This window comes from Pogonomyrmex barbatus, unplaced genomic scaffold, assembly GCF_055798465.1.
Source record: "Pogonomyrmex barbatus isolate J1 unplaced genomic scaffold, ASM5579846v1 scaffold3, whole genome shotgun sequence".
NCBI classification, from domain to species: Eukaryota; Metazoa; Arthropoda; class Insecta; order Hymenoptera; family Formicidae; genus Pogonomyrmex; species Pogonomyrmex barbatus.
The window spans coordinates 4,577,047-4,600,945 of record NW_028297127.1 but is presented as its reverse complement, the minus strand read 5'-3'; the positions used below and the strand labels follow the sequence as shown (position 1 = coordinate 4,600,945).

The 23,899-nt window shown below is 30.6% G+C and overlaps 3 protein-coding genes across 5 annotated transcripts in view; all 3 read left to right on the top strand.

Annotated features, from left to right (window-relative positions):
- Window positions 1-12,220, top strand: part of LOC105423313 (uncharacterized) — a 95,821-nt gene extending 83,601 nt beyond the window's left edge. For all 3 annotated transcript variants that reach the window (XM_089080507.1, XM_089080508.1, XM_089080509.1), the window contains 7 exons: window positions 298-890; window positions 2,769-2,991; window positions 3,203-3,342; window positions 3,584-3,736; window positions 5,264-5,444; window positions 5,551-5,690; window positions 6,157-12,220. In XM_089080507.1, the coding sequence (XP_088936633.1) occupies window positions 530-890; window positions 2,769-2,991; window positions 3,203-3,342; window positions 3,584-3,736; window positions 5,264-5,444; window positions 5,551-5,690; window positions 6,157-6,425 (1,467 nt within the window). In that variant the 5' untranslated portion in view covers window positions 298-529 and the 3' untranslated portion in view covers window positions 6,426-12,220. The remainder of the gene's footprint in view (window positions 1-297; window positions 891-2,768; window positions 2,992-3,202; window positions 3,343-3,583; window positions 3,737-5,263; window positions 5,445-5,550; window positions 5,691-6,156) is intronic.
- A 4,692-nt stretch (window positions 12,221-16,912) lies between these two features.
- Window positions 16,913-18,873, top strand: LOC105423301 (troponin C, isoallergen Bla g 6.0101-like). Its single transcript, XM_011633001.2, has 5 exons — window positions 16,913-17,064; window positions 17,201-17,234; window positions 17,365-17,508; window positions 17,879-18,133; window positions 18,219-18,873. The coding sequence occupies exons 1-5, from the start codon at window positions 17,062-17,064 to the stop codon at window positions 18,242-18,244; spliced, it is 462 nt and encodes a 153-aa protein (XP_011631303.1). The 5' UTR covers window positions 16,913-17,061; the 3' UTR covers window positions 18,245-18,873.
- A 1,917-nt stretch (window positions 18,874-20,790) lies between these two features.
- LOC105423302 (troponin C, isoallergen Bla g 6.0201-like) lies at window positions 20,791-23,242 on the top strand. The gene is made up of 5 exons (XM_011633002.2): window positions 20,791-20,940; window positions 21,171-21,198; window positions 21,263-21,406; window positions 21,490-21,741; window positions 22,346-23,242. Exons 1-5 carry the CDS (start codon window positions 20,938-20,940, stop codon window positions 22,378-22,380), a joined length of 462 nt encoding a protein of 153 aa, XP_011631304.1. The 5' UTR covers window positions 20,791-20,937; the 3' UTR covers window positions 22,381-23,242.
- Window positions 23,243-23,899: the final 657 nt, after the last annotated feature.

Genomic DNA, 23,899 nt, shown 5'->3' with positions numbered 1-23,899 from the left:
ATAAAAATATTGTTGAATCAATAAGTATCTTGTGTTATTTTCATAATAAAGAAATGAGATTTATTACATTAATAAGGAAGTTAAAAATACTCTCTCTTAGTATTACAAAAATAAATATTAAAATCAACTTGTATTTGCGGGAACTATATTTTCTGTTATCTCTCATTATGCAGGAAATTATTTGAGAGATTACAATGTATTTATATCAAATTTCCTGTACTTTTAACTACTACCACTACTTAACTATTGCTGTTCCTGAGCTTCAACTTATCTTACCGAACTTCCATTTGCTTGCAGACTCGGTGTACTGGTACACCGTGGCAGAGCGAACAATGGATATGAGAAGAGCAGAGGCTAAGTAGCAGGCTGCAGGTATAGAAACGGAGACGGAGGGGAAGATTGGAAAGAGGCGTGTGGCCGACAGAAAGCGAGAGTGAACGTCAGGGAGTTAGGCACGGAGGGCAAAAGTAAGGTACGGGAGGGTCGGCCATTGTGACAAAGTCGCCGGGGAGAAGTGTGGAGTCGAAAAATGAGGGAGCAAGGTTTGTCGAATGTGTGGCGGCTGGCGTGGTTGCTTTGTCTTGTTATAGCGACGAGCTTAGCGCAAACGGCGCTGGTCTGTCCGTCTCACAGCGAGATCGCGCCCTGTTACTGCAGCGTGAAGAAATCTGGCCTGGACATTGTGTGTGAGAGCACCGATCTGACACACATCACCAAGGCCATGGCCGTGCTTAAAGGAAGGCCAAACCTTATGATATTCTATCTTAGGCTCAGGCACAACAATCTGCCCAAGTTGCAAGGATACGTATTTCTCGGGCTCGACATACGCCACCTCACCATTCACAATAGTAGTCTCGCAGTGCTTGAAGAATCTTCCCTTAGTTCTCTTGGTGAGTAGAGATAAATTTTTGTTTGTAGATTTTTAATTTTCGTAACGAAATTAAGCGTAAATATCAATAGAATGCACAAAAGAGAACTTTAATTTCTTTTCCAAAGTAAATAGAAATTATACAATTTATATTAAAATGCAAAATATAGGATAGGGTAACAAACATGACGATCTATAAAATTAATTTTATTTGCAAACTCCGAATAAATTCACTTATTTAAGCAGATATTGTGTATTGCTTTTAATCCTCGTTTAATTTTATCAGCGTAATTTAATACAATAATTTATTTACGTTATTTATATTACTAGGGATTTTCGTGCAAATTCCAAAAGTACAGTGTGCTCATTATCATAATGTTTCGTGTGTTCGAAAAACTATGATAAATTATTGCAAAATTGTTGGTTTTGCTTCAGTAGGATTGCAAAGGCTTAAACTAAAATCATTTATTAATTGTCGGCTCGATGGATTCTAGGTTTATTTCGATTTGAATTTCGTTTCTTTGCATTCCAGAATAGAATTTTCGATTAAATTTTAGTATTATCGCATCATATAATTATCGCATTTGACGTAAAGCATATTTTTACGATTATGATATAAAAAGTAAGTGCAAATGAATTCAGCATTTATATACCATGCGAGAATTATAAAACATTTAAATTTTTAGAATTCTTTAGAAATAATAGTTTTAATAATGGAAAAGAATTAATTATTCTCAATTAAAGTTATTTATAAATATAGTATTCACCGTTTTCGTAATTTTCAAAGTACATCATAACCAGTAAGTAGAAAAAAAAAATACTGGAGAAAGCTTTGTACTGTATTCCATACGTTTCATGTCATAATTTTTTTTATAACGCGGAATGCTATCTGGACTCTCTCAAACGTCAAAAAACGCATGAAAGATTTAAGATCAGTTTTTTTTCTTTTCTATTAAAGCCAACGTTGACGTACTCAACTTGTCACGCTAGACCCACGTTAAAGTCGGCTGCAAATTTAACCCACCTTTAAATCTCTTACCAAATCCCAGACCCAATTCACTCGACCGTTATGCTGCCTTTGCGGTCACACAGATTCGGAATAAATTACTGTAAGAGACTGGAAAATATATCCTTTTTACACCAGCCATATTCGAGATACACAGAGATAACCGCATCGCGTGGCCGCCGTACCCAGATCTTAATGAGAATGCGGCATTGCGAGGCGTCTCAGCGCGACATTGCTCGGTTGCATTAATTCGTAACGTCGAAAACACATTAAACATAGAAAATGTCCAATTTTCCAACGGAGTTTTGCACTGTAAATCATGCGCTCGCGTCCTATTTCATACATGATTTGCAGCAAATCATATATGAAATAGGAAGGAAACTTCGTATTGTTATTCAATGCGACGAAATAATTTTGTGTTTTGCAAGTCACCACTAATTAATTTTCGTGAAATCCAAAATAATTTCACTAAATTTATAGGTATTTTCATTTGTCATGATGTGTGTGCGTGTATGTAGTTCTTCAAATTTTTAGTATACAATAAAGTATATTTAGTATATAATAAATCAGAATTTTTAATTGAACATCATAAATATAAAATTATTATATAATAATTTTTAACTAATAATTGTTTTTAAATCAATTATAATATCGCAATTTAAAATTTGTTTTCTATTAAAATATGACGTAACAATAAAATTTTTTTAAAATATGACATAACAATAAAGTTTTTTTAAGCTCTTGAAACAATTTCTATAGAATAGAATAGAATAAATACGCGAAATTGTTATATTAAATTTGAGAAATTCTCGAAAACAATGTTGGCCAAGTAACGAGATTTATATGAGTGATATCGCAAATACAAATATAGAATCAAATAACATCTCCTTACAGGAACGGGATTGACACAGCTGGATCTTTCCCAAAATTCACTGAATAGCGTTCCATCCCATGCTTTGAAAGACCTTCATCATCTCTTGATTTTGAATTTAAATCGTAACAAAATCACAGCCATCCACGGTAAGGCTTTTGAAGGTCTCGACACACTCGAAATTCTTACACTTTATGAAAACAAGATTTCTACCATAGAAGCAGATGCGTTCAAAGGACTCGATAAGTAAGTCACTTTAATTGCATAAGTAAAGTAATTGAAGATTTACAAAAAATATAAAGATCTATTTATTTGAATAGTAGATAATTTGGAACAATCTTTTTCTTTAATTTACAATTTCATCAAAATTTTATATTATAAAGTAAAGTTTAATTAAAAACAGAATTGTAATAATTTAATTTAATTCTAAGGATGGTTTTGAATCTCGCGTTTTTAGCCGGAGACTCAAAAGACTTAACTTGGGCGGAAACGAGCTCACAAGGATTCCAACTCAAGCTTTATCTTCATTAGAATTGTTGAAAAAATTAGAAATGCAAGAAAATCGCATAGCTACCATAAAAGAAGGAGATTTCGAAGGTAAAATTAATCATTCGTTCTATTTTACAAAATGTATCTTTTTTAACATTTCAGTTTGTGCTGATTTCATTCTGCAGAGCAATTGTAATTTTAATTAAACCAACTTCTTTTTTAATCTATTATATGTATTCGATCTGCATATAAATAAACGCTTTTATAAAATGAACGAGTGTAACGAGTATTTCATACAATTAAATAAAATGGGCTCATCGATAAAACGTTTTACCGTTTTACGTTTCAGGATTGAAAGCGCTCGATTCATTAGGATTGGCGCACAATCACCTTCGTGAGGTCCCGGCGCATGTATTCTCCCACTTGACGCAATTAAACTCTTTGGAACTCGACGGAAATCAGATTACTCATGTGGATGCCAATGCGTTCATCGGTCTTGAGGGTAAGTGTAGTTACAATTTAGTGTAGCTGTTTAGCTCGTTAATCGCATATACACTTCAGGGCGCTGAAAATATTATACGATGCTTGTTAATCTCATTCTTCATCTCATTCCTGTCCTTATATAAAATATTTAAGAAATCTAACGACTTAATAAATGAACAATAAATTAATATAAAAATATATAATAATGCACAATATGCATATATAATAATGCATAAATAAATAATGAACGCTTGTTCTATTATGTTTAATCAAATTAATCAAATAATAGTTTAAACTTATATATAACATCGATAAATTGTCTCAATGCCCACTTCTAATGCAGCTGCAAAATTTATGTGCAGTATGCGCATTCAGTTTACCATAAAATTCCTACAGTCTTTGCAGATCACGTTCTACTTTATTTATCGTTGCGAATGACACAACTGCTTAGCATTTAAATCTACCGCATGCCACGGTTGCTTGTCGGCGATGTAATCGGTTCCCTTTGGGAACGTGGATATAAACGAGCGAACGACACTTTACAAACTACCTTTCATCTCGTTGCATCCTGTAAACGCGAGCTCGACTATCAAGATAATATTTCGACAAAGCGTTGTGTGAACAAATACCATCGACGATTCAGTCGCGCTACAACAGCAACTTTACAATCGATAAGACAAATAATTAATTCAAATACGTCACGATAAACAAATTTTGATGAAATATTAATATAGATAAATTCTAAAAAAAATATCTCCGCGTTTTATCTTATATAGATAATTTCATTTAAAGCAAAAAAATATTGCAAAATATTTCTATCATACTTTGTTTTTATATCATGATGAAGACACTATATTGTAACGATTCTATATATTTTTTCTATATATAAAGTTGTTTTAAGAAAATGAGTGTACAAATATTTTTTTATTTGTTGTACTAATATTTATTATTAATTAATATTTATTATTAAAAAAAAATCGATAAAGATTATCCACGTAGAACTTCCTGATCATCTATTATTTCGTTAATATTGAAGGATCCAATTAAAGCTTTCGAACGAAGCATTTGATTCATGTTTGCGTAAATTTTTCCTGATCGATCGAGTATTTATTCACCACTACTAGAAACTTGATGTAATTATAACTATTCATCCAAAAATGTTCATTTGAGCGTGCCGTAGCTCTTGAAGATTATTATTGATGCTCTTCACGTAACAAAGATATTGTTATCACTTTTTCCAATATATATATATATATATATATATATATATATATATGTACATATATATGTATATAATATCTTTGTATGATCATTTTAACTATGTTATTTGTATTATCAAATAAGAAAATTAATTTATTTTGTTACAAAAAGTTATTAACCATGAAAATTTAATTAAAATTTAATTTTAATAGAATTTTAAATTAATTATATTTCTATATCATATAAGTATATATATATATATATATATTTGTTTATATAAATTTATATTATATATTGTATATTTGTTAATATATATCTTTTCTATAATTGTCAAACTTTATTCTAGAAAATCTACAATATTTACGACTGGGAGATAACAATTTGCATTCAGTACCGAGTGACGCTCTGCGACGTTTGCATCGTTTACGCCACCTTGATTTGCGAGCAAATAACATCACTTCACTTCCAGAAGATGCTTTCATGGGCTACGGAGATTCCATCACTTTCCTTAATCTGCAAAAAAATATGTAATATCTTTTTCTTCTACGCATATACTTAAGAATTTAGGTCAAAGAGTTTCATTTTTTGTAATGTATATATAAAATATTCTACATTATCATATAATCGTTTCAGGATTAAAGTACTTCCACCTCTGATATTTGAAAATCTCAATTCGCTAGAAACTTTAAATTTGCAAAATAACAGACTTACACATATCTCAGAAGAAGTTACGGAAAACATCGTTGATACCTTACGTCATATTGATATAACAGGTAACATATAACTTTTCTTTTATCTAACATAAACATTGATATTGCTTTTCTCCTCTGTGTGTGTGTATGTGTGTGTGTGTGTGTGTGTGTGTGTGTGTGTGTGTGTGTGTGTGTGTGTGTGTGTGTGTGTGTGTGTGTGTGTGTGTGTGTGTGTATACATACATATATATATAAAATACTTCCGAAATTTAACAGCTTTTTTCATTAAGTTTCTAAACCTGAAACGAATAAAATTAAATATATTTCAAAAATCATTAATATTTTTTTTATTGTATATATGAATTTTATTGAGCGCTGGAAATAATCACCGAATTAATATCGCGTATACTCGCGCTCATTAATTTCTATTTAAAAAACCGTACCTTTAGCAAAAGCTCATCAGATTTTATTTTAATAGACTCAGTTCATTTCGTGCGATTTTATTTATCTTATTTATCTCCTTTTTGTTCTTTTACCTTTCGCGTAGATAACCCTTTGATTTGCGACTGCGATCTACGATGGTACCCCGCGTGGCTTGCAAATCTGCGCGACAAGGACGACGAAATGATGTCAAAGAAGCGGACAGTCTGCACGATGCCTATGGAACATCGCGAATATTCCGTGCAGAATATTCCGCTCGAAAGGATGGGCTGCGCGGGCAAGAACGCTGGGAAATTCTCGTCCTCGGCTACCGGGTGTAGAGTGTATGTCGACGCGACACTACCGTTGATCGTTCTTACTGCTGCGATAGTGTAATCTCGCAAGGGTGTGCGGCATCGCGATGAGAAACTATCGACTTTTCGTTTTGATGTTAGTCGAGATTAACAATCACATTTGTCTCTGTTAAGCGATTATTGTATAATTTATAGTTGTTGCCATACACATAGATCATAATTTTTCAATTTTGTTATTTAATTCTACAAACAAAGAATTCCTTGCTCTTCGGGGTAATCGTGACGCGATAGCGGAGACGTGTCACGATTCCACGATAGCCAGCAGGAATTGAAACGCAACTCTGTCATGTAACATCGTCATAATTTAACACATTCGTGATTAGACGTGGCCTGTCATAGAAATGGCGTAAGGGAGCCGCGACACGAAAAGTCGGCGTGTTTATCGCGATGTTCGTTCATCATCATCGGACGAATCAACATATTCGATCGGACGCCGACTAACAAATCCATGGCATTGTTATCACAAGAGATTGTTACAATTCGGAACGAATAGGAAGAAATGATCGATCCCTTCGCCCCTTGAGAAGTTGCTTTTTTTATTTCCCCGAAGGTACGCGAGGGCAGATATCTGTTTCGAGGGCGAAGAGATATATTTATGTGTGTAGCGATGATTGCTTTTCTGTGCAGACACGCGTCCATGCGATGCGATCGCGCGTGAACCATCACGTAGCGTTTGATAACCGCGACAATCTTTCGAGAACTGAATATTTTAAATTTTTTCCGGATATTCGCCGGGACATTTCCGCGATATTTTTTTTAATTACTGGAATGCCCCGCGAACACTTAGTTTGATTAGTTTACAATACCCGCATGACAATCTATTTGTTATCTACAAGACAGTTTACTGAAATATTTAGATTTAATCGAATTTTTTAATTGAAACATATTTGAAGTTTTTAAGTTACTCGATATGAAGTTACATGATATGAATTAATTTATTCTCGTAATGATGCTTGATGTTTAACTTGAGGCTATGTCACATGCCTGATTTATTTGCTGCTTTTAATCAAGCCCACGGAATACAATTCGCGAAAGTACAACAGCCATATTAAAAAAATTAGTCATTGCGGTAAGTCAGATCGCAGTAAGTACCATGAGCAATCCCTTTAATTCCTGCATGTGAAAATGATAATTACAGATGTTGCAGGAACGCTAGACATTAATGTAACGAGTATACGTATACCGGAGGCATACTGGCCGCGAGATGGTGAATTTATTTCTGATAATAGCATTGTTATTTATAAAACCCTCAGATGCTTTACGATCAAATTGCAAACGCCCATGGTAACTACAGAGTAAACAATGAATTTGCAATCTCACGCTGCTTATAATAATTCGAAAAGACTTGTACCGAATAAAGACTTCTACGTGATAAAGTACGTATTAATTTAATTCTTATCGGGCAGCGAGGCTCTCTCTCTCTCTCGTTTATATAGTTCGATGGTATAGGATCTGAGAGGTTATTAGAAACATCGATCGTACGATCGATTGGTGGACCGTAGAATTCTCGCTCGCGAGAAGCGCACGAGATTTCTTCACCGGAACGTTACATATCAGCATCGTTGCCAATTATTTCGTGATTATCTGTTAAGCTCGCGGTGCGAGGCGTAGTATATTCACTAGCGGATCCGAGTGACCGGAAGTGAGATTCCGGGTCACTCGTTATATACATATCAATGCGTTCCTGTTGAACACGGTGCTGCGAATAGCTGACATTCTACGTACGCGTTTTCCGTACGTCACGATCTTCCGAGACTTCGACGCCATTGGATATTATTCTTTTCTTATTATTTAATCGAGTATAGCAAATATAAAATAATTTATGTCCATCAAAAATAAGTCGTCAGAAAGTAGGTGATTCGATCTTCTTAATTCATCGCTTAAATCCGTTATAATATAAGTAGTTCTTGTCGCTTGAGACAATATTTATTAGATAATAAAATGGGTCAATTAAATGCATTCGTAAGAGCATTAAAAGAAAATAACGCTTATGATACTCGTCTTTTATCAACTTTTCTGCTAGAATGTCCCTGTCGCGCTAACATCTTGAGATCGCCCCAATACTTAACTCGATTCGCAAAGACTCGACCGCACGAAATGAGATAATGACTGTGCTGATGACACGTAATACTCCCAACGATATTCCCAACAGGAAACCGACACTTGTCAGAGTCGGTAGAGCACAAACGCGGTTATTCAAACGCCTCGTTGCGTCCGCTTTACGACTCGGTTACTTCGCCGCCACGACGGCTTACGTGTGCGCTAGAATTGCATCATCTTGCAGAAGGAAACGTATGCAATGCACGTGTCCGCGATGATCACGAGACACGAGACACAAATAATTCTAGACGCGTAACATCCGTCAGTTGTGCTTCAAACATTTCGCTTTTGTTAACAATGATTTGCGCTTCCGGAAGATCGTGATATACGAGAATATGCGTGCTTCGCTTCGAAAAATGTTCGTGAATGTATTTAACGATGCATTGCCAGCAACGAACGCGTTTTTCAGCGAAGTATCGTATGAAAAATGGATCGTAGAAGAGACGTAGTTCACAGGGCGTAGTGCTGATCACAGTGCTAATGCAAGAAAGTAACATGTGTTTTGCTATTCGATACATATGAAGATAAGGTAGAATTAAGCCTAAAGCATTATTGTAAGGCGCATACGTTGGAATGGCATAATATATGGCGGAATATTAAGGTCACCGGTATGCGTTATATGATTGCGCCAAGTCGAGTTTTTCGAAAGTGAATTTTAAAGCTAATATTTCTTTGTATTTTAATTTTTTTAATTCTCCATATTTCATTTTAATATGTAAAATAATACGCAGCCCTTGCATAATTGAAATAATTTAATGTCACATATAGATTCCCATGACCTTAATATTTTTCATGTATAAAATAATATAAAATTAAAAAATTTTAATAAGTATATTATTTTTTAATGAAGCAAAAAGGAAAATTTATATGAGCAAAATAAATTTTTTAATTATGAAATAAAATTAAAATCTTTAAATACTTTACTTTAATATTTTAAAACACGAATAGAAATAGGATTATTTTGTGATTTCAAGATTTTATTTAATTTAATTAATTAATTTAACTGAAGGATATTTAAAAAATAAGTGTCGACTTAAAATCTAATAATATATATATATTCATATTTATTTTATTTATATGTCTTGCAAATTTTATTCATAATGATTTAATGTAACGAAATTACTGCATTTATGCTCTTAAAAAGATCCACTGATTGATACAGGGCGAAATTTAATTCGTTAGTTAAGATCTTCTCTTTCGAATGCATAGACAAAGGCGCGCGACGATATCACATACACACATACACATATCATTTATACGCCCAAATCTACTTGTAAGATAAACTGATTAATTAAGTCGATTTAAGGCTTGACGAAGCTATAACGACTAAAGATCGTATACATATCGTAAACGTACGAGATTTAAGAAAATTTATTTGTTAACATATACATATATATATAAATACATATATATATATATATATATATATATATATGTACGTTACATATAATATATAAATATATATATATATTATTATTATGCATTATTTTACGATTATAAAAGATATATATTATATATACCTGTATCTCTTACATATATGCACTAGATGTTTTTTCTAAGAAGTTATATTGATAATATAAAACTGCCGGGCGTACACTGACGTTAAACTTGATTCTTCTTTTAGTCCGGAATATTCAGATTTAATTTACTTGTATTTTGCTTTGTTTTATTGTTAATTATAAAAATATTATATACAAGATCATCTAAATGTGAAATATCCTATATTATATGATATTAAATTTAATGTTGTTATATAAATTTAAAGAAAATTAATGATACGCCGAATGCGATTCTCTGCAGGCCCTACATTTAGCTTAGAATTCGTATGAGGCATATCTAATTCCCCAATTTTCTTATTTTTTTATATTTAGATATGAATAATTTATAAGCATACTTGCGATTATTTTAAACTATATATGTAACTATATACAATTATGATTATTAAGAAAAGAAAAATGACAGTGTGTGAACGGCAATGAGTTACAAAGAGAGTTGATAGATACGAAAGTAAACTAGTAAGTAAACTGAAATAATATAATTATTTGAGTCAGAAGTTCAGAATATATTTGTTATTATAAAAATTGATTGGAAAAAACGCATTCTAGAAACGTAAGGGAAAAAACTTTTTTAAATCATGTTTTATGAATGTTTGAGTTGTTCCATAGCATTATATCCAATTACTCGACATTTTTTACTTTTACTTTTACACTCATTTCCCGTATTTCTAAATTTTATTCATTTGTTATTGAATTAAAGTAGAACAAAGGCATTTTAAAATACTTTCTTAGATTTCAATCGATGATTTGCTCGTGCATGTGAAAGTTTATTTCATCAAAGAACTTCCGGCTCGGACGTTAGACATATCTTTAGACAAGTTTTAGGGATGAAAGCGGGAGTTCGCACGATTTTAATCTTTTCGCTGTTGAATATCAAAGTGGCATACGCTATTAAGATTCTCAGATCATTATACATAAAGAAGATATTGTACAATACGCATATAGAATTATATTACATACTACTCTGTATTTCTACTCGACTGATAATTGAAGGAAATCGAGAAACGGAATTATTTCCAAAGTTCTCACATTTTACGAATACCGAACTGCATTATCGCGAACGAGAGTACTTATCAGCGGCCGCAGCAGCCGGAAGGATTACAAATCGGCGGACGTCAAGCCCGCAGAACCATGTCGAGACATATCGCTGGGAACCGGCGCTAGACTCGTCGGGCGCGCCGTTTATTATTACTAATTATTATAAGCGGATATTTTTGTACAGCGTCTTACAATGTGGTCGGATCGTTGCCGGCACGCCCGACGGGTGCACAACCGGTCCGTCATACTTACTTCATTTAATAGCGCGCGATACCCTGAATACATGTAGACGCATGTTTGCGCAAACATGATGATATATACGCATGTGTGTTCGCCAGCCGGACGTGTAAACGAAATTATCAACGGTCCTACCTAGGACCCGCCCACGCGACAAGGACGATAAATGGAGCTTAACTATCGATCGGAGGATGTATCTTTGTAACCTCGGTGCTCGCTCACACGTCGCTTCTTCGCACGACTCTAAAAACCTCGTATCTGTGTCTTAACACATTCCAGACACGTTACACGGCATAAACACGTATTACAGATACTATCTATACAAGGATTAAGCACTACACATTAGTCTTACGAAGCATTTCATCTCCCTCTCTTCGCTGTCTTCTACATAAGTAACGAACGTAATTCTTACAAATATAAGAATAAAGTCCATGTGGATTTAGATATATAAAGAAAGATTAGTTATTGAGTCAATGTACACACGTCTACATCTTTTGGTATAAATGCTCTTAGGCAAACATACATATACTTGACACATATATTTAAACGAATACACGTACACGAAACTAAACCACGCCTAATGTTATATCGATGTTATATATATGGTTATTATATGACACCATATGTACACCAACTTCGTCTGTATATGTCTATACATAATGTTGAATATACATATATATATTTATCATATATATATATATATATATATATCATTATACAGTAATTATTACGTGATATGTATGTATTATGAAACATTTTTCCCTTATTGATTCGCGACTCGCTACTCAAATTCTAATGTCTATATGTCATTGTTTATTATGTCGTTAATGATTAACGTGTATATGTGAAACTTTCAAATGAATAAAAATGATATAAGCAAAAAGCATCATTTGTTGTGTGTATTAATATTTATTTAATTTCATTCCTTACCTTTATTCGATAAATTTTTTTTAATAGATTATCATATAAAAAGATTTATTAAATAAGATTATTAAATATTTCAATATAAGGAATTAAAACAGGAATGGTTAATATATCAAGTTAAATCTAAATATTTTTGTACATAATGTATTAATATTTAATTGACATACGAACACAGGATAATTTCTCGAAGATCCCCCGTAGTAACATTGTATTGGTAATCAATACGAGATATGTGTATGTATCGACAAGTGCATAAGATAACATTAATCAATGTCGAACAGATAGATTGATATAGATAGATTGAATCCGATTTCAAATTTGATGCTAGAATATTCTAGAATGTGTCAATTGAATTGCATCTCGTAATAGTGTTTGGTGTACAAACAACGATGTCAGGATTTTACTCTGGAGAAAAAGGTATGTTTAGCTTTTAAAAGTTCTCATTATCTTTAATATTGTTTTAAATTTAAATGTTCTAACTACACTTAAATAAAAATTGAGAGAAAACTTAAATTAAAGGTACAATAAATATTTATTTATTATATCTTATAAATGTTTATTTAAATCACATACACACATACACACACACACACACACACACACACACACACACACACACACACACACACACACAGAGAGAGAGAGAGAGAGAGAGAGAGAGAGAGAGAGAGAGAGAGAGAGAGAGAGAGAGAGAGAGCACGTATAATAAATGTTAAATTATAATTGTGTATTACAATATTAAATTTTATTTTACTTTTTCAATTTATATATGTCATATTGTATTAATTTATGATATTATATTAAAAAATTTAATTTAATATTATTTTATATAATCCATATTCTTTATTAAATTTATTTTTAATATAATTTTCTTGGAAATTTAACATATTATTTTAATTACAATTTATATAAAACTGTACAAATAAAATTTAAGTCTTCTCTTATAGCGTCAATATTAAATATTTTTGAAATATTTTTATTCAATTTCTTCTCGTTAATTTATCAATATAAAACATTTAAACAGTCACTACGATGCATAAAATCGATATTCGTTTATTATCTGCCATAATTACATGTTGTTTTAAAGTAGATATAATTGAATATAATTTCCATGTACATATATCGGAAGCTTCTATGTTAGTTGCGTTGTTATGCAGTGTAATCAGTTCATTCCTCGTTCATGTATTTTGACAAGATTAAATCATAGTATTAAAATGACAAAATAAGCAAACCAGAGTATTATACGAAAATTAACGTCATTAAAAAATCACTGGTCATTAGATACATTATATTATTATTTTGAAACATGTAAAATTGTTAAATATACTTATACAGGGTGATTCGAAACAATCTTTTATCCTTAAAATGTCGTATTCCTGACTTCATTCTCAGACGATTTTTCCTTTTCTAAAATTTTGTCCGAAGCTTAGTTTTTGAACTATTAAAATAAATATAGTATTACAGATTAGATATGAAAAGTAGGCAGAGGCGGCACAACTCACCACCTCGCGTTTACGCGAGGACTTATTGTAATCAAACGATTAACCGATTAACCGGATACAAGTACACGCATATACATTAACATGTTTTTGAGAAGAAAAAATAATCATCCTGTATACCAAAACAAATCAATTTGATCTAGAAGAAATAAATCTTAAGAAAAACTATTTTTCTTATCTTCCAAATTTACAAGACATTTACATTTTTTTATTAAAGGAAATAAAACAGATTAAGAATTTGCAAAGCTATATTAAACATAATGAATGCTAATGTTACAATGTAACTATTTAACTAAACTAATTATTTAATACTAACAGTGACAATTTCAAATATATTTCCTACCATTGTATCTATAACATGATAGGGATAATAAATTATTTTGTTAAATTAACCAATTCAATATATAATTAACAAATTTTTAATAATTAATCAATTTACTTAAAATATTCGAATCAAATATACTCGATATTGATCTTGCATGATCGATCTTGCAATATCAATTTCACAATTTCTTCGTGAGAAAAGTCGAAAACATTGTGATCACTCTGCCGGATTTAAATGACGTATCCTAAATTCGGTTCACAATGCGCAATCAAGCGTAACTAGTCTTGAAACATCAATACAGTAATGTCCAAGTCAAGTCAAGAACTCCTTTCTCCTGCAGGACCTGTAGCTGGAAACAAATTATATAATTTGTTCATTAGATAATACCAGCTTCTTAAATTATTTGGACTTAACTACATCATCGTTTGAATCCATGTCTTGGCTAAATAATAGAAACAAGAACGTGATTATCACCGTATTCATAGCGTTCTTAACATATTCCATAAGCACTATTCGTATTCGTTACGACTATATTCGACGATGCTGAGAGGAAGCAAGAGAGTTGTGATCGTGAAGCATAGAACATCGACAATGGTACTGCCGAAAGAACTTTTGAGTGAAACCATTGAGTTTACGAAGCAGAACGAGATACCTACTCTCGCAAAGCCTGAAAGAGGACGAGTATATCATCATATCCTTACCATCACAGAGAAATCTGACGTGTAAAAACTCAAAGAGTTGTCGAGCGTGCAGAACGACAGTACGAGTTATATTTCCGGTTGAATAAATATTATTTTAACTACATTCATGGAAATTAAAAAAAGTCTTCATAAACCGGGAAATTGAACCAACATTCTTGTCACTTTCGTTTTTATATCATGTTTGCTTATCTATAGTATTATCGACGGATTTAAACGAGAATAATTCTGAAGATTTAATATACATATTGTAACAAAACATTGTAAAATTACTGTATTCATAAGTAATTATTTACAATTACTTTTACATTTTCTTTTATATTTTATATTATATAAGATTATTCCATCATATAAGAGAATGTAATACAAATAAAGAAACGTGTAAAATTAAAAAAAAGGTAAAATTATTTTTCTTGATTATATGTATTATTAAATACAAGTATTTTTTTATAATATATATTTGTATTTTAGACACTATGTTAACGAATAAATGTGTCCGAAATTCTTGGTTCGGTTTAGGTTAAGCTAAATTTGGCTAACAGCCTAAACTCAATGTCAAGTTCTGGGAACGCATATGGCAAGTTAGGGTAACAATATTGTGTAAATTTAGAAACAATTGAGTAACGAAAAAAAGGTATAAATAAAGATATAAATAATAAAAATATAATTTTTAAGGATATCTGATTTTATAAACATTATTTATAAGAAAACTTATGTAAGAATTAATATTAAATATCATTTTAGAAGTACGTAATTTGATTTAAAAAAAAAATTAATAACGAAAAATTTTTATTTAAAATATTTCTCTAATTTTATTATTATAATTGTATAATTATTAAAATTAATATTATTATATTTATTGCATGATTATTTTAAAAGTCAAACTTTCTCGTAAAATTCTTAATTTTAATATCAGAACATATTAGTTTGTGTTTGCAGCGATTATTTTTATTTTTTTATTTTATATGATTAATCAGTTTAATATTTGAAAACCAATAATTAAAGAGATAAATAAAAAAGATATTAGGAATATTATTTTAAAAAATATATGTATATAAACATATATATTTGGAATAAAATTAAAGTATTTGATGAAAGCCTGCGCTTTTAACTAAACTTAGTGATTTGCAAACATTTATTATGGTATGAAGCGATTCCCTTACTCAATATTATTTTTAGATGTTAGGTCAGTTTGATTTAACGTCGAAGCTTTATCTGATTGGCTGGTAGAAATTAACATACATATATTGAGGTTAAATGTAGTTGCCAGATGATTTTTTTTTTTTCATATACAAGCTGTCAGCAATCCACTGCAATCCTCTAAAAGGATGCAATGCCAGTATCAAACTACTGTATGTACGATACGGTGCAACGTATAACCGCTTTCATGTTCGCGAATAGTTCGCTATGTGCGGGGAAATCGATTCGCTAGAAACTATTCACGTCATATAAAGATAACATCAAATATGCTACGAATTCTTCCCTAGATTATATCATCTCTGAATACAAATCTAACGCATGTTAGTTATATCTGTTGGCTACTAAAAATAGCCAAAAAACATTTTCAAATTTCATAATAAAAGGAGAAACATTGTAACAAATAATAATTAAAATTTATAACTATAATCTTTGTCTTATTATATTATTAGTTTTAATTCTTTTATGTCCGATTTATTTTAATCTCGGTTTAACTTGCTCTTCATCTTTTTCTAATTCTTAGAATTAAAAAAAGATGAAGAGCAAGTTGAATCGAGATTAAAGTTAATCTACGTTGATGGAATCGGGCATTATAAGTTAAAATTAAACTCCATCAAAAATAAATCAAAATATGCAATTATAAGAAACTTTTAAAAGTTATTCAAAAAGTAAGGTATTCTAGTATAGCTAGAATTTTTAAAAAATAAATAAAAAATTTGATTTTATTTAAATAAAATAATATCGCGTAATATTAATTTTAAAAAGTATCGATGCACCAATTAAAAAACTCAAAATATTCATTCAGTTGCTTCAGCACGTTAATTACTTTGAGCAAAGACAACCGTGAAGACGTCCTAAATAAGAATCTTTTTATAGCGAGTTGAGTTCGATACATGATTGGCGATGATCTATTAACACCGATAGGTGTGTATCTATAGTATTGCGCTACTAATTAGTTTACTATGGCTCAGTAGATCTTTTTCGTCGGTGGAGTAAGTTAGCTGTCAGAACGGAACTCACGTTAATAATCGATTTTGTGATTAATTCGATAATCTAAGAAAAGTGGAAAAGGAATTTTAATGAAATGGTAGTTACTTCGTAAATTTATAGGCTATTATCAAATATTTATAAGCTATATATTAATTACGTAATAATAATCGTAAAATATTTTTCAAATTTTATAATATATTTTTAACAATTCATACTGTAATGTTTAATTACAGGAAGAAGTTCAGCTTAGCAAAGATCAGCTATCTCGTAAGTACACTCGCAGTTAAAATATTATTTTTGTTATTAATAGATAGTATCATGATTCGTAATTATTATTAATAATTAGTTTTTACATGTTTAATATATAAAAATCAAAGAATAATTTTTTTTTTTAAAGATTTGCAAATGGCATTCGATGCGTTTGATCACGATAAAAAAGGATGTATCAGCACGAATATGGTAAGCACAATTTTAGGTATGCTTGGTCACGAAGTCTCATCAGAAGAACTCGCAGAAATTATTGTGGAAATTGATACAGAAGGTAAGAATATATAATTATTATTATTAACATATGTGATGTACAAGATATATTATAACTTATGTGATGTACAAGAAAGCAAATTGAAAGAAAAATTGCACTTTCCAGCTACATTTGACTTATCTCTTTGAGCAATAGAAATATTTTATATCTACTTCAATAAAATTCAAGTTTTTTTATTTAATTATCAAATTATATATTATATTTAGAAGATGTTCAGAAATGTTCGATACTTCTTCATTGTAAAATTCCAAAGAAAATTATTTTTTAAATAGATAGTAAATTTTAAAATGTAATTAAAGTATAATATAATGTAGAATTGATGATTATCATGAATTACTGATGAAACTGATCAAACTGATATTCATTATAGGAACTGGCGAATTAAAATTCGAGGAATTTTGTAAGCTAGCATCGCGTTTTCTCGAAGAGGAAACTGACATAGAAGCGATACAGCAAGAATTACGTGAAGCATTCCGATTATACGATAAGGAAGGCAATGGTTATATCACTACTGACGTGTTTAGAGATATCCTTCATGAATTGGATGATGCATTATCTCCGGAGGAGCTTGATATGATTATAGAAGAGGTGGACACTGACGGATCTGGCACGCTTGATTTTGATGGTGAAAGATCTTGTGTAGTGCACAGGTGTTAATCCACTTCGTCTTCGTCTATGCATACCTGACTAACTCGACGTTTACGTTACAGAATTCATGGAGGTCATGACAGGATAAATTATGATTTTGGCACCGCACGGATGCACCGTGTCGATCGCCCACATATCGGACAATGAGTGTGCCTGTACAAACAGAAAAGCCGAAATCTCCTCCAAGTCGTATGTGCTGGCAGAGTATAAGTTTGCTCGTTTATCATACATAAAGAAGATGTCGTAAAACTTACATTTTTCTAAATTATGCGAGTTGAGAATTCCGATGAGAGATGATCGAGAATAATTCAGTATTTACAGAATGCACCTACGTCAAAAACTTGAAAGAGATTTTGAGATTTGTGAAACAATATTTTAAGCGGAATAATGATAATTAATATATTCTAAAATTTATAGAGCTATTAATTTGCCAAAATCGTTTTCTTTATGCCAGAATTTTGATATCGCATTCTCAAATGCAAATTGTGATTTAATTAAATATTAAAAGTTTATATATATAATATATATTACTTATTATATTATATAATATATACTTATTATATATTATATTTTACTTACATAATATATAATTATATTTACTAAGTATATATTTAAGAAGAAGTTGTAAATTTTAAATATATACATTATATACATATAAAATTAATAAATAATTAAGTAAAGAATGTATATAAAACAATAAATTTTAAAAAAATGTAATTAATCTTATTTTTTATTATAATCATGTTTTAAATAAATATCAATTGTTTTGTTAATTATTTAAAATTTTAATAATGTACAATATGCATAAACACATGACATTAATTATTTTTTATTTAATTCTATTACTTTCACAAAAATCATTAAAAATTAATATAAAAATAAGATTTTATTTTCTATTAAATTTTGATAATATTAAATCACAATAACTATGTCGGATGTAAAAACATTTGGATTGTAATTTTTTTTTAATACTATTGCTAATACGACCACAAAAATATGTGCATGTTGCCGTCAATTTTTTTTGCTACATCACAAAAAATCTATGATTATATTTATCATTAATGCAAAAAATCACATTTAAAAATATACACTCGTGTATTGGCAACAGCAGTCACACGTGCTTTGCACGCATCAACTGCAGCATCATACACTCGATTCTGTAACAGTAGCGTAATTCATTGTGAACTTTTCTGGGAAAAGTAGTGAAGACGCATGTATCAAAGAGCTCGATAATGCGTGCAATAGCAAACAACTACATTCCGGAATAAATGATAAAATCGCCTAAATATAATAGCAGCTAGCAAGCTTTATGAGCTTATAATTAGGAATCTAAGAATAAGTGCACAATTATTGCATAGAACCGTTCTAGGTTAGCTTCACTCATGAATCTTTCGGCTGTACGCCAATTTTGTCTATTGTTGCAATCACAGTCACACATCGTGTCGCTCGTAAATTTTACCGTTCCGAGACATTAAAAAATTTCATAATAAACTACTTGTACAATCTCGACAATCATGGTACAAGCTTTGATCATACAACCGCGACGGTCTAGTTAAAAGGAGTTAGTTCTGTCGCGATTTAAAAAGAAATTAGAAAAACATTTTAATGGATAAATAATATTGTAAACTTATATGCTTTGATATAAACTAATCTTGAGAAACAATTTTATTTCTCTTGAAGTTTGCAATTTAAGTTACATCATAGTCAATATACATATATAAAAACATTTATTTAATAATGACAATTTTCTTATACTAGAACATCATAAAGCGCGCGCTTCGCGCGCGCTATTTTTTCATTAACAAATTTTGAAACTTTGAGAAAAGCAAATAACCTTTTTAAATAAATCAATAAGCAAATTTCGCTGCATACATATCGAGACATTGAGATCGAAGTGACCAATCAACATTGTGGAAAAGAGGCAACAATAAATCCGATTCGATTTAACATGGTCTTTTTCAGATAGAATATATAACATTACTTATATATATAATATTACTTAAAACTCCAATTATTTGAAAATATAACGAATTAATTTTGATATATGTATATCTATTGTATAATTACTTGTGGTCTAAAAAAATTTAGAAGTAAAAGTTTAATATTATTATTATTTTTTTATGTATAATATCTGAAGTACACGTATTCCGATAATATTATATCATAATTGAAGTATACAATTTACATAAGATAGAATAATTTTTTGTAAAACAATTTATAAGTTTACTAGTATATTTAAATATTCAATTATTAATATTAATAATATTAATGTATAAACTGTTAATAATATTAATGTATAAATGTATGTTAATTATTAAATAAAACTATTTTGTTATAATTATATAAAATAAATTTTATTTTTAATTTTATTATTATTAATATCTAGATGTTATATGCTTCATATCGTAATTAGTTGCATCAAGACGGATAACATACAATATGTTTGCATTAATTTTGCTAATGTAGAAATGTCAGAATTTTTGGAACGATCGTTGACGAATCAAATATATGATTAATAGTGGCGTGGATGATTTTCAAAATTAAATGCATTGCCACGTGTTCTATATAATTAGATAAAACGCTAAGAAAATAGAGTGGGGAGAACGTCCTCGATGAATTTGAAAACCGCTAGACTCGGGATGCAGATACCTGGTCAATCACGTGCCAGGAGATTATCGTTATGATCACTTAAAACAGAAGTCCACGGCCAGAATCTGGTGCATACCCAGATAAACCGTTGACGCAAACCTACCACAAGCAGTGCTAATACTTACCACCGCTATGGTAATTCTGATCTTCATATTTTTAATAAATAATTCTTGTGAAATATCAACATTTTTTGGGAAAGCGTGAAAATTAAAAATATAAAAAATATTTGTAATAATATTTAATATAATTAAATATTAAATTATTTTTCAATTTAAATCAATTTAAATCAATTGATTTTATTATTAAAAGTTAATTTTTTATAATATAATTAATATTTTATAACAAAATATTTTTTATAATTCCAGGAAGATTTACCGAAGGACCAAGTAGCTCGTAAGTATACTTTTTTTCATAATAAAAATAATTCAGAATAATATAATCTCTTTTTTTTGTACAGTATTGAAAAAAGCTTTTGATGCTTTCGATCATGAAAAGAAGGGAAGCATTGGCACCAACATGGTGGGCACGATATTGACCATGTTAGGTTACGAACTCAGCGAAAAGACGCTACAGGAAATCATTAAAGAAGTAGACGAGGATGGTAAATAAAATTCCATCGATTTTGTGATCATGTTTCCTATATTTCTTCATATATATATATATATATGTTTCTCACGCTAACAGGCTCCGGAGAACTCGAGTTCGAGGAGTTCTGCACCCTGGCTGCTAGATTCTTAGTAGAGGAAGACTCAGAAGCTATGCAACAAGAATTACGAGAAGCATTCCGGTTATATGACAAAGAAGGCAATGGCTACATAACTACCGCAGTGTTTCGCGATATTCTTCACGAACTCGATGATAAGCTGTCACCGGAAGAACTTGATCTAATGATCGAAGAAATCGATGCTGATGGTTCAGGAACGCTCGATTTTGACGGTATTTTTTAAATCTTTTTTGTGTCATTGTTTATTAATTTCGAAAATCAACGAAAAGGTTGTCATTTATACTAACATTTTTATTTTTCAATTCAACCTTTATTTTTGAATAAATTAAAATGGATAATTTGGAATAATTAATATAATATACTTGCTTTTTAAAGTAGATGTTATTAAATGTTACATTATAAAAAGCTTTTTGCTTAATGTTATTCTGAAAAAACATGTCAGTATCGCAATGTCATTAAAGACTGGCATGTGCTCCGATACTTAAGACATTTAAAATAATGCTCTTAAAAAGGGTTATAGGTTGCACCTAACAACTGCAATTTACGATATTTAATATACAATAACACGTGACACGCTTCGAAAGCCAAGTAATTCAATTTAAAATATGCTCAAGTTGGAGTCCCGAGCCAAGTAAATTCGTTTCGCGTACGTCAACGTCAGCGAAGCTTACGGCTTAACATAACCGGCACTAATAGCAAAGTCGATCGAACGTTCAATAAGTCTCTCGCCTTGGATGGTTCGCCAAGTTTGCAGCCTGCGGGAAATGTAAGGCGCCGCCTGATTATTCTAACGTCCACGTTTTGCGCGCTTTTCAGAGTTTATGGAAGTCATGACGGGAGGCGACGACTAAAGCAAGCCGAGCTGATAATGAAGATGAGCACTCGAAGGTTTGGTTTGTTAGCCGCGCAATTGGCAACGCTCATCAGAGAGAGCTTACCTCCTTCATCATCCAAACTTTTGCAAACTATTAAACTACGGCCGAGCAGAAAATTGGACGTTTACGATCATCTGTGGTATCGTTGGCTGATGGTCGGCAGCTTTCATTTTCATTTTGCAAGGTGAAGATTACATTTCCGTACGCTTTCGGTGCCAGGAGCAGTGAAAATCACGGAGTGCCTCGAATAAATCGAAATGATTTATACGCGTTTCTACGCGTAAAATTTAAGTAGCGATGTAAATTTCTTCGTCACGGTAAAATGAATATGCGCGCAAAGCTCCTACGCAATTATCTCTAGTCGTTGATTGACGTCGCGAAGAAAGTTATAGTTTTCTACTCTGAGAATATCATTATGATAGATTTTGATTTGAGAGTTTATACGTGAAAGTACGGAGAAGCTTGATATATTACATAATTCATATGTGATAAATTATTAAATTTTTTGCGCCTACGTAAATATTACGTCCTTTCTTTTATGCATGAGTGCATTGCGCCTGAATAATATTACCCGGTGCTCAAAATAGCACACCGTGTTCAAGTGTGCGAGGCGCTACTTTCTTAATTGACATCAATACTACGACAAATTCTATAATTTCTCAAACATGAGATTATTTTATGAAATCGTAACTTTCTTTTACCATTTTTGTAATATGTATTACTTACGCAACGTGGTAATACAGTAATCAGATTTAAAACAATTGTGATTATCTATTATTGTTAGCAATTAACAGTTTCAATTTGCGTAAAATAAATATATTTTTTCTACAATTCAAAATTCCTTATTTATATCCCTTTATACGTCTTATTTTATTCTACGATATTTTTGCAATAAAAAATAATAAATATTTTTATGATACTAATGCCGATCTTACTTAACAAACGTTACCTCTCATAATACTAACTAATATATATAAATTGTTTAAGGAGCAAAATTAATAATTATATTAAAAATTTTTAACTTTAAGATAAAGCTTACAAGAAGCCTTGATGCTTTTTTATAAAGACTATAAATATTTTTTAAAAGAAAAATATTATTAAATGACCTTTCAAGATTTCATCTCTATATTATGTTTATATTTCTTAATATTATATTTACATATTACATATTACATATCTGTTTTCTTATAGAAAATTTATCAAATAAAGTATACAAACTTATATTTTATAATTACTGCTTTTCTTTTAAAAAATAAGAAAACTTTGATTGCATATTAGCTTAATTGCAAATGTGTTGTTATAAAAAAGTATTATTAATTTTATTAATAACTTTTTTTTTTAATATAGTAGGCTTTGCGAAGCAAAACATGAATAAAAATAGATTCACTTGATTCACTAAAATGAATGCTCATAATAATTCACACCGATCACCGATTGTCCGACCAATGGCATTTTCGTTCTGAAAATGAACACGTAATAGTAATAATAAGTACAG